This window comes from Micropterus dolomieu, linkage group LG20 (assembly GCF_021292245.1).
Source record: "Micropterus dolomieu isolate WLL.071019.BEF.003 ecotype Adirondacks linkage group LG20, ASM2129224v1, whole genome shotgun sequence".
NCBI lineage: Eukaryota > Metazoa > Chordata > Actinopteri > Centrarchiformes > Centrarchidae > Micropterus > Micropterus dolomieu.
The window spans coordinates 32040901-32052383 of record NC_060169.1 but is presented as its reverse complement, the minus strand read 5'-3'; the positions used below and the strand labels follow the sequence as shown (position 1 = coordinate 32052383).

The 11483-nt window shown below is 41.5% G+C and overlaps 1 protein-coding gene across 2 annotated transcripts in view; it reads left to right on the top strand.

Annotated features, from left to right (window-relative positions):
* Nucleotides 1-1829: 1829 nt before the first annotated feature.
* The window catches only part of abcc12 (ATP-binding cassette, sub-family C (CFTR/MRP), member 12), a 20106-nt gene continuing 10452 nt past the window's right edge, over nucleotides 1830-11483 (top strand). Inside the window, exons 1-8 of one of the 2 annotated variants that reach the window (XM_046032309.1) lie at nucleotides 1830-2123; nucleotides 6102-6211; nucleotides 6487-6644; nucleotides 6816-6962; nucleotides 7209-7356; nucleotides 8929-9165; nucleotides 9948-10121; nucleotides 10378-10525. In XM_046032309.1, coding sequence (XP_045888265.1) covers nucleotides 6161-6211; nucleotides 6487-6644; nucleotides 6816-6962; nucleotides 7209-7356; nucleotides 8929-9165; nucleotides 9948-10121; nucleotides 10378-10525 — 1063 coding nt within the window. In that variant the 5' untranslated portion in view covers nucleotides 1830-2123; nucleotides 6102-6160. Of the gene's footprint in view, nucleotides 2124-3163; nucleotides 3262-6101; nucleotides 6212-6486; nucleotides 6645-6815; nucleotides 6963-7208; nucleotides 7357-8928; nucleotides 9166-9947; nucleotides 10122-10377; nucleotides 10526-11483 lie in introns of those variants that run through there. The other variant, XM_046032310.1, reaches the window with a different exon arrangement.

The window sequence follows — 11483 nt, the reverse complement described above, 5'->3', positions numbered from 1 at the left end:
AAGACAGATAAGCGGTATGAAAACCTTCCAGCTGTGTTTTCTTCTGCCGTTGTTGCTGCAGCGGTCTGTGTGACGGCGGGAGCAGAGGGCTCTGTGAGCGGGCGGCTGACCGGCCTCACACGCTCCTCCCGCGGGTTGGCACAGGCTTCCCCCGCAGCCACTTGCGGAGCTCCTCAACTCAGAAAATATTCAAGCACATTTTTGTTCGGCCATCACTTCTCGTAAAACTGTCAATATTCGAAATCTACACAGCTGATTTCTCACCTCAAAACTTCTCAGAAGTGGATTTAGTGATAAAATTCCATATGAAAACTGTAAAATATAAAACTTTCTGTTGCTGGCCTCTGTCTGGTGCACGCAATGATGATGCAGTGAATAGTGAATATTCTCTCTGACCAATCAGCAGTCTGTCTGTTTTCACGTTACATTTTAGTTTCCCTCAGCTCGCTTGGAACCTTGACGGAGGTGAGGTGATACAAAAAAAAGGTCCCTGGAAGCAGGTACAGGTACAACTTTTCTACAATGGAAACCCAAACAAAGGCGAGTCGAGTCAAAGGGCCTTCGCTCAGAATAGCTTGGTTTGAGGGCGTGCCTGACCCCGCTAGCCGCTTGGCAAGCTTTATGACGCGTTTTCGTTGTGACATCACAAGTAAAGGAAGTGAAGGGCTGGACCACAAACAAGCTGTTTTCAGGCAGTTCAGAGCAGAGCTTTCTGTGGGAGATGGGAACTCCCTTTGGGCTGGACTTTGGGCTTTTTCACTTTGCAAACCTGTTACATGCTCAAGAAAGAGAAATAACTCAATAAAGGAGAGGGGAAAAGCCAAAAAACATAATACCACCTCTTTAACAATAATATATTATGTTTAGATCACACTATTTAATGTTCTCTCCTGAAGAGCTGGAAACAGCTAATCACATCTGGAGGGTTCTGCAATCAGATCTTCTGGCACCTGTAAAGACAACAATGGGTAGACACTTAAGCAGCTTCTTCCAGATCATCTCAAACGCATAAAGGCTTTGTTTGACTGAATGGCTTGGGCTTGTCTGACCATTAATTTGGCGAAATGTGAGTTTGCTAAAGCAACAGTCACCTATCTGGGCAAAGTAGTTGGGAAAGGGCAGGTGTGCCCAGTAAGAGCAAATGTGTTGGCAGTTGACCAGTTCCCTGTTCCAACCACCAAGAAGGAACTGTCCTGTTTCTTGGGCATGGTGGGTTACTGTCGTGGGTTTTGTAAGAACTTCTCCACAGTTGCAGGCTGACGGTGAGTGTCCTGGTTTTTTCTCCTTTTTATCAGTTTTTCTGCTTTTTTCCTTGGTTTCCTGTTCTCTGCCCGCCTCTCTATGTTTTCTCCCCTGTGTGCTCTCTCTCCCTCTGCTCCTGAGCCCAGCCAACTACCTGCACCTGCATCTCATCAGCCACCTCGTCAGCCTGCCACACCTGCCAGTAATCACCTCATGACTGCCTGTATTTCAAACCCGGTTCTCCACAACATCCTCGCTTGATCGTCGTTGCTCCATACCCGGTGCCACCCCCACGTTCAGGCTTTCATGTTTCTTGTTTTTTCACGCTTACCCTGTACCTTGTCGCTGTCTTCCCCTAACCTTGTCTCTCTGTCTGTTTCCCTCCCAGGTACACTCACCCTCGTCCTCTGTTCGGCTGGGCTCATCCACTGGCCCACTCCTCCTCGGACTTCCCTCACGGCGTCCTCCCGGTTCCCCTGCCTCTCCTCGGGCCCCAGTGTCCCCCGGCTCCCTGGCCCCCTGTCTCCTTGGTTCCCCGTGCCTGTGCTTCCCCGACGTCCTCCTCTCCCTCCACTCCAGTCCCTCTCACCCTTTTTCCCCTCAATAAACCTCCTTCCCTCAGAGTGCTGCATTTGGGTCCTCTCTGTCCACACACCACGCAATCCCATAACACACTCACTACTCTTCTTAGCCCAAAGGTTAAGTTTGACTGGTCTTTCTCCTGTCAAGAGGCCTTTGAGTCTGTCAAGTCTTTGTTACGTTCTTCCCCTGTTCTAGCAGCCCCACAGTTGGACCAACTGTTCTCCCTGTATGTGGATGCATGTAAGGTGGGAGCTGGTGCTGTACTCATACAGGCTAATGAAAATGGTGTTGACTGCCCGGTGAGTTTATTTTCTTTTAGAAACCCTAACCCCCTAATTAGTTGCATCAGTTGAATTATTCTATCATTGAAAAGGAAGCACTTGCGCTCATCTGGACATTGCAACATTTATGTGGGTGGTGGGGGTAAGTCCTGTAGTGGTTTACACTGATCACAATCCTAACTTTTTCTTCATTCACTCCAAAACCCAAACCAACGGCTTATGCGATGGTGTCTTCTTCCTTCAGCCATCTCATGTAGACATACGACATGTAAAGGGTGCTGAGAACACAGTGGCTGATGCCAAGTCTCGAGCAGTGTCTGTGTAAGATAACTTGTGTTTTTCCTCCCTGCAGTGTCTCTTTAGTTCTGTTGCTCTCTTAAATGCTTCCTAGGTACCAAGGTTGCTGAGAAGGGTGGCTTCGAGGCTGAAGATATGGCACTGTCTGCAGGTTGTAAGGACATTCACATGTTAACATTAATAAGTTTGGCTTGTAGGTAGAGCTGGGAGGGCTCTCTCTCTCTCTCTGTCTCTCTCTCTGTCTCTGTGCGCTGGCCTTATTTAATTTGCTGCACCCACCAACATGCATTACACTCCATTCTCACTCATCCACACACTTCTGACATGACTGTTCCTCATATCTACCCACGCCATCAACTTAAGTTTTTTTTTTTTAGTTTGAGTTAAATAAACTACTTTTGTTTCTATTATCTGTGTGAGGCCTCCCTTTTTGTTGCCAGCCTTGAGCCAGGCGGCAATACCAGCTTCCTGTCTGCAGGCATAATGCTCATTATATGCTGACTAAAAAGGTGGATGCAAATCTCTGCAGGTAGCCTACAACATCTGTTCTGCTAAATTATTCATCCATGGGTCCTTACCAGAAATGTAGCTGATCAAACGCAGTTATCACCTCAGATTGTTTGCTGAATCTCAAGGAATGCTACAACTATGTGTAATAACTTATGATGACTATAAATGTCCTTCAATCATTCCCACTGATGAACCTCACAAAGAATAGTATATCGTTTTAAACGGTAACGTTCCACTCGGAGGTGCACGGCTCTCCTTGGCGAGCAGGTGTGACAGTTTCAGGCAGAACTCCGCAGCCGCTCCCCCCTCGGCTCTCTGCCTTTAAACCCTTCATGTCCACCGTGTTCAGGTACAGCCACTTATAATGGTATCTAACTGAACAGTGACTCCTTAAAAGTTACGGTTAGAACACACTAACTCCCGTTAACTTAGCATCGTTAGCAGCTTAGGGCTGCTCATATCTGGCTAATTAGCGTAACGAGCTAAGCCAACAAGCTATATAGCGACAGCGATACCTGTTAAATATTAACACATATATAAAATACAATAATTTCACTCACCAACTGGAACACGGACTTCCTGGAGGTTCTCTCTCCAATAAACCGCACAGCCTGCCATTATTCATCCGGTATCTGCATGTAGAAATGTCCAAACAGCTGAGCCTCAGAGCTCCTTGTATTAACTGAGTGAGGCTAACAGACGGCGGTCTGAGTGCTAGCAGTGACAGGGGCTAGAGACGCCTGTCAATCAAAGTGGCCAAGCCCCTAATAATGCAGAACTTTAAGGCTTAATATAATTTAAACAGGTTAGTTATAAGGTTATAAGTAAAGAGGTCTCCCCTACTCCATTTTTGCGTGTCAGGTTGTAAAGTGCTGCTCATTCAGCTTGTCATGAATTTTATATAGCCTATATAAAGTTATATTCAAATGGACTCATCATCTTCTTGATTGTGCATTTTTTTTGGATGTAGAAACTTTGACACAGTGTGAATAGAGGTGAGAGGCAGAGGATTCCTGTAATTTATTAACAATATTTTAGATATTTATTTATTTGAGGCATGAAACAAAGTGGTAGTCAGTGCTGCTGCTGACTCTCAGCTTGTATGTTAACATGCTGTGTTTTCATTTCCTGTGTGACATACAATGTACCACTTTTTGAACACATCTCTTAAAGTTTGATATCAGTATTCTGCCTCTGTCTGAGTGACGTGGCATATTTCCTTCAATTCAATAAACTCCTTTGATACTTTTTAGATATATAATGAGACATGATAACAGCCTACAGCAAGACACTGTTAAAATCCAGTATCTGGTAAATTGTGCTACAAGCAATGTTAGCACTGAAAATGTCATGTTGGCTACTAAAAAGAGACCTTGCAGGATTTCCTCTTCTGTGGAAATGAAAACCAGACACCATAATTAATTTTATAAATGTCATTAGCTCATGCTGAGTCCAAAAATGGCCAGCTGTGAATTGGTGACCCTCCGGTAAGTCACTAGCCCCGAACTGGCTGGAGAGGCTTCCCAAAATAACATATAGAATTATTTGTTCCATACTCTTTTAAATTTGTTTAATTCATCTTAATTAGGATTAAAACAAATTACTCGCACATTCATTTTTCTCATCTAACTAATTGTAATTGGTCTGGCAGTTTGATCACACTGTCCTCCAAGGAGTTAGGGAGGACATTTACCTCTGAACACGGCAACCTTTGATCTCTATAAAAGCAACTTGTGTAATGCAGGGTAAAGTGTTGCTCCAGTGTCAGCTTTAGATCCAGCATTAACAAGCTGTGGTGAGTCTTCCATGTCCTCCACACAGAGGTATTGTTTAATTTTGCTACTTTAAAGGGTTTCAAGGGTTTCAGTCTTAATGATTTTTAATTGGTGTTGGTTGCTTAGTTTGTTAATGTAGTCTTATTTCTAAGGTGTATTTTAGTTCAGTTATATCAATTTAGGTTCAATTTAGTTACGATTTAATGCCTGATGTTGTTCAGTTTGATTTGGGTTCATCTTATTTTAATCTGGTTTCATTAGTTTTATTTTTATTAACATAAGTATAAACAACAAAACATTTTTTGATTAGCTTAACTTTCTTATGTCTAATTTAACGTCATTGATTAATAGATTAAAAGCTGTGAATTCATGTTACCCTTTACAGTTATGGACATATTTTGTTGTTCTGTGCTTTAGTGTTGTTAGTCTTTGAACTGGATTTTTTGTCTTAGTAACACACAGTTACAGGACATGTGGACATTTTGAAAATCTGCTTTAAAAACATTGCTGTTTCAGTAGCAAAGCAGGTGTAGTCCAAGTTTTCATATAGTCATTTAGCTGACGCTTTTATCCAAAGTGACAATTGCTATATATGTCAGAGGTCGCAGCTGTTAAAACTGTTCTCATGACCATTCGAGCTTCAAGTGACTACTGCTGGAGTTTAGATGAATTCAGGACACTCGGCTCAGGATGCATGATGTGTCATTGCCACCATGCAGGCCCCTGTTGGTTGTTCTGTCTGTGGTTTTGTGTTGGTTTAGCAGTTGGTGATCTGTTAACGAATATAACCAGCCTTTCTTTTATATCTACCATCCATCACTGTTACAGCTATCCTCATAATACATGAAAACACACACAGGAACTGAACAGAATTACTCCATGTTATTCATGTAAGTTTGTAAAGTGCTGCTCTTTCAGGATGTCATGAATTTTACCACGCAGTAAATTAATTAAGTAGCATTTTCTTTTGGATGGGGGAACTTTGACACAGTATGACTGGAGGTGAGAGGCAGACAGGAGGAGGAGGACTCCTGTAATTCATTGACGCTATTTTCAGTTGTTGTTTATGACGCATGAAACAAAGAGGTAGTCAATGCTGCTGACTTAGTAACACTCTTGAAATATCAGTATAATATGATATTTTAACGAGGTTGCTTTTTTATTTCCTCTGTGACGTACAACCTACCACCTTTTTTAATGATTGATGAATGTTTAAAAGTTTGATATAAACCAGGGAAAGAGATGATTTTCCAGCTTCGGCCAGACAACAAAGTTTTATCCTATTCTATTTTATTCTATATCAGTGTTCTCCAGCTGTCTGAGCCTTGTGGCATATTTCCTTGAAATCAGCAAACTCTTTAACATTACAATACATTATTTAATAGTGCAATGTTGTTCCATGCAATCCCTCCAGCCATCTTGTTGGCTGATAAAACAGTGACCTTGCATGCTTGCTGCCTGTGAAAGGACAAAATGAAGATAGACGATACTTTGGAGAAGAGGAGAACCCGGGGAGTCTCCTTTGTAAGTACAGAATAAGTAGCAGCTTCCACCAGAACTCTCCTGACCTCTTCACATCTTGTTTTCACTGCATGAGTAGAGATCCTTTCCTCTGCTATTGTTTCTCCTGTATCCTGTGTTTTCATTGCAGATGTGTTTGATCCACTTTTTGTGAGTCTTTAGCTGGGATGTTGACATCTTTCTTTCTCTCTCTTCCTACCCTCTGTTCCTTTCTCTGTCCAACTCTGCCTTTCTGTCTGATTCATTCACTCTGTCTTCTTGTATTCATGACTCTTAAGGCAGAAGATAGTTTCCGACGGGGGACTGGATCTGTGGCCTCCAGTCTAGAACATACTGATTTGGACAACAGCAAAATGGCCAGCCCTTCCCCATTAAAAAAATACCACCACAGCCTTCAGACTCTCAAACTTTTCCGCTGCTCCTCATCACAATCACAGTCAGTGTCATTAATAACATTCATTGTCTGTTGTGATGCACTTAAATATCATTTGAAAATTTTAAGGTGACATGTACAGACAAATAATGTACTTGGCTAGTTCTATTGGCTTTGGATGTTATGTATTTGACCCACTGTTGAGTTTATATTGGGTGATGTTTCCATGTCTAGGTCCCACCCTCTGGACAATGCAGGTTTCCTGTCCTTTACAACCTTTGCCTGGATGACCCCCATAATGTGGGCCATTTTCAGGAACAAGCTGGACATGAGCTGTCTCAACCTGTCTCCTTTGGATGTAGCCGACACCAGCGGAGAAAGGTCTGACACTCTTCTTGCTGATTCATGAGGGCCCCATGTTTCTCCTTTGACATTTGATGTAATTACAGGATAGTCTATTCCGTAGACATGACACGTGACCCGCTTAGTTGCTGAAATTCACATCTGGAAAATGAATCATAAAATTGTGAGAAAACTGTCAAAAACAGTGAGTGTGTTGTACTGTTTTACTTTAGTAATAGATGAACAAGGCTGACAGCGTTTACTCTGATTGTGTGTGTTGTCCAGGCTCCACAGACTCTGGGAAGAAGAAGTGTCAAAGGTGGGCCCGGAAAAGGCCTCTTTGGTTCGAGTGATCCTTCGCTTTCAAAGAACCAGGCTGATTATTTCGGTCCTTATTGGCATCTTTGCTATGGTGGCAGTGTTTCTGGGCCCGGTAAAACCTCTATTGGCCAGATCCAATGGCCTTCTCTGTAGTTGGTTTTGTAAAATTGTTCATTGTTAATGTGGTGGGGGAAGTACTTAAAGTTTCAACTGTTACGTTTTTATTACCTTAGAATTTTTATCTACATACACCGCGGGTCCTCTTACATGGACTTCGCCATCTTGCGTCGCCATGTTTCCACAGTAGCCCAAGTGGACAAACAGCTATTCAGAGCGAATTTTGTCACTACGTTAAATACGTACGTACAAAGAAGAAGAAGAAGAACAACAAGTAAAGTTAGTAGTACTAGTAGTAGTAATCGACAAAGAAGTGGACTATTTGGACAAATGGAGGACCATATGTATTATTTAGCTCAAGAGCCGACAGAGCGTGTCGGCCACCGTAGCTTCTCTTGCATACTTCATGTGGTGTCGGAATAATCAGAATCTTTTTTCCTCCTTAAATCCTTATCGCAAAAAGAGAAATAAAGTGTACATGGGACATAAAGAAGTATACAGAACTTTGATTTGTGCAAATGCACAAATCAATTTTACAATTTGTAAAATGGTTCTAATGGTTAGTTTGCTGTCCATGTAGAGTGAACTAGATGTCTGTGTGTTGTTTATATGATCTGATCATGCTAATGTAACACATCTTTATAGTAGCGTCCATGTTGATTCCACATTCTGACTTAAGAGCACATGAACACACACTGAATTCGGAAGAACGACTTCACAACTCGGGGAAAGGGACGATTCGAGGAGCACATAAATGCACAGTGAGCTGTTGGTTGCATTTTGCAACCGTCACCACTAGATGCCACTAAAACTTACACACTGAACCTTTAAGTAAGCAATAGTGCCACTAAAATGCTGTAAAAAATGCCCCTGTGACTAATATAGTATTATATATGACATTGAAGATTGCCAATATTGATGCATTAATGTGTAAGTAGGATTTTACTGTTAAAGCTGATGTGTTTACTGTAGCTACTGTATACTGTATTAAGTGATTCCCTAACTAGGGGTCAAGCTTGTTTATAAGGTGTCACAAGCCAGAAAGATTGGAAACCACTAGTTTAATCTTTAAAAATACACTACATTTAAGCGGCTCAACATTTATTCATACATTTAGAAAAGCATAACAACATAACATTTTATCAATTCAATTCAGTTCAATTTTATTTATATAGCGCCAGTTCCTAACAAAAGTTATCTCATTGCACTTTTCATATAGAGTAGGTCAAGACCGTACTCTTTGTAATATTATTTACAGAGGCCCAACAATTCCCATGTTATAAATGTTGAATTCGCAAAAGACAGAGACAATGCTGTATGTGATTCGCATACTACTGTAGTAGGTGGCACAGAAAAGATAAATTCATGAAATTTACATTGATTAATAGCCAAAACAGTAAAAACCTACTATCTGCTAATGTTAATCCAAGCCACAACAACTAAAACATTACCCATCTTACAAGCACACAGTGAGCTCAACAGCAACACTAGTGTTCCATGCTGTTTTAATCCTGTGTAATGTTTAACGCTCTTCTCAAGCGTCACAAACATCTCTGTCCTCTATTAGGCTATTCTGGTCTATGAGATCCTGAAGTATACTGAAAACCCGGGGATGTCCACGGTGTTCCATGGTGTTGGTCTGGCCTTTGCTTTGTTCACCTCAGAGTTCTTCAAGGCCTTCCTAATGTCTTTGTTGTGGGCGATAAGCCTGCGCACTGCAGTCAGATTGAAGGGGGCCTTCTCTGTAGTGGCCTTTCAGAAAGTCGTCTCTCTGCGGGTGCACAGTGGCATTTCAATAGGAGAGGTAAAGACTGGGTTACATGCATGCAGGTTAATTCTTATTTAAAGTAGTATGTCCACATTTCTCCAGGAAAGTAGGTTTGTAATATCTTCTTACTCTTCGTGGGAAGTTTAAGATAGTGTAAAGAAAATATATTCTTACCACATACCAAATATGCCAGGAAACAATGTTCTGCCTCTCTCCCGCCCATTTGTAACATGTCTTAATTTATGCTAGACAATACATACATTTTTTGTGTTTTTTCATGAAGTTTAACATGTAAACTGGGCATCAGTCCAAGACAATGAAGAGAATGGTACCATTTTCCTCAGCAGCTGGCAAGTGCAGTAAAGGCAGGAATGAAATGGAGATCGTGTGGTCAGTGTGGTAGTTTCCTCTCTGTACACATCTGTATTAAAGTGTGCTGGATGGTTCAAGCATGTAGCATGAACTGTACCAGAGACCAAAACTATTCTTACCATTACTTTATATTCTTCCTCCTGTAGGAACAAGAACTTAAAAAAAAAATAGTAATATTATTTTGTGTAGTAGTTAGTAAACCTGGTTTAGATCTCACCCGTCGATCCAGCTCAACAGCAGTTGCATGAGGAGAATTGCTTATCAAGTAATTTCACACCAAATAATGTTATAAGAGAGAGAGTTTTTCTACATTTGTGGATTAGTCATAAAATCACGCAACCAAAGCATCCTTCATGCACATTTAATTGATGCCATGTAGCAGTGGTAGTGGAAACTTGTTTCTGCCAAACCTCTGAATGTTAGTTCTGCCTCTCTCTCCCGCCCAGATGATTAATGTTTTGACCAACGATGGCCACAGGATATTTGAAGCAGTATTGTTTGCGAGCTTTACACTGTCCACGCCAGTGCTCTTTATTGTGTGTGTCATCTACGCCTGCTACATTCTGGGCTACACCGCATTGACTGGAGTCTGCATCTACATCGTCTTCATCCCCATACAGGTCTGTACATTAGAAACTCATAGTAGACATAAGGACATTGACATGTTTTAGATATATTTTTCATAAGCAGTATAAAATCCATGGTTTTAGCTCTTAAAACCCTCAATTGGAGCAAAAAAGGGATACTGCAATTATCAAACGCTATAAACAAATATGGTCAACAAGAAATACATTGAATTAGTTAAAATGGTCCAATATGGAATCGGCTTATGTGTAGTGTGACTAATATTGATTATTTATTTATTTTTGCTTTCAGTTTTTCTTAGCCAAGCTCATTAACATGTTCAGATGGAAAGCCATACTGATAACAGACAGCCGTGTTCGCACAGTGAATGAGATTCTGAACAGCATCAAACTTATCAAGATGTACGCCTGGGAAGATTCCTTTGAGGAGAAAATCGCAGGTATGAAGCTGGGTGGCAACTTGTTGACTTTGTCTTCCAGTCAAACACACATCTTTCCTGTCTAACATCTTTTACATTGTCTCCTTTATGTCTACACAAAACCAATCTTGAAGATGCCTAAGCCACTTTCCACGTTTCATGGTTCAAAAGTTGAGATTTCTAAAATCAAAGTTGCACACTTGTGTGGAGATGGTGGAAATTTGCAACACAGATCTTGAAGTAGTTTAATTGAAGCAATGTATGTGAATTTGTTTTTTATTAGTTTTTGATGCAAAATAGCTTCAGTGAACATAGCCATGTGACCAGAAGCACAAGAGGCTGGAGGCAGGGCTGCAGCTGCCAGATTCTGTCCACACCATCTCACCCACATACAGTGGGGGAAAAAGGTATTTGACCCCTTGCTGATTTTGCAGGTTTGCCCACTTAAAAAGAATGCAACAATCTACAATTTTAATCATATGTACATTCTAACAGTGAAAGACAGAATCCCAAAGAAAATTCCAGAAAATCACATATGAATTTATAAAAATTGATAACCATCTGATGAGGAAAAACAAGTATTTGACCCCCTGGACAAACAGCATGTTAATATTTTGTAGAAAAGCCATTATTGGCCAGCACAGATGTCAAACGGTTTTTATAGTTGGTGACAAGGTTTGTGCACATTTCGGCAGGGATGTTGGCCCACTCCTCCCTGCAGACAGCCTCCAAATCATTCAGGTTCCGAGGTTGTCGCCTGGCAACTCGAATTTTAAGCTCCCTCCAAAGATTTTCAATTGGATTCAGGTCTGGAGACTGGCTAGGCCACTCCAGAACCTTGATGTGCTTCTTCTTCAGCCACTCTTTTGTTGCTTTGGCGGTGTGCTTAGGGTCGTTGTCGTGCTGAAACACCCATCCTCGACCCATCTTCAGCTCTCTCACTGAGGGAAGGAGATGTTGGTCCAGAATTCCACGATAC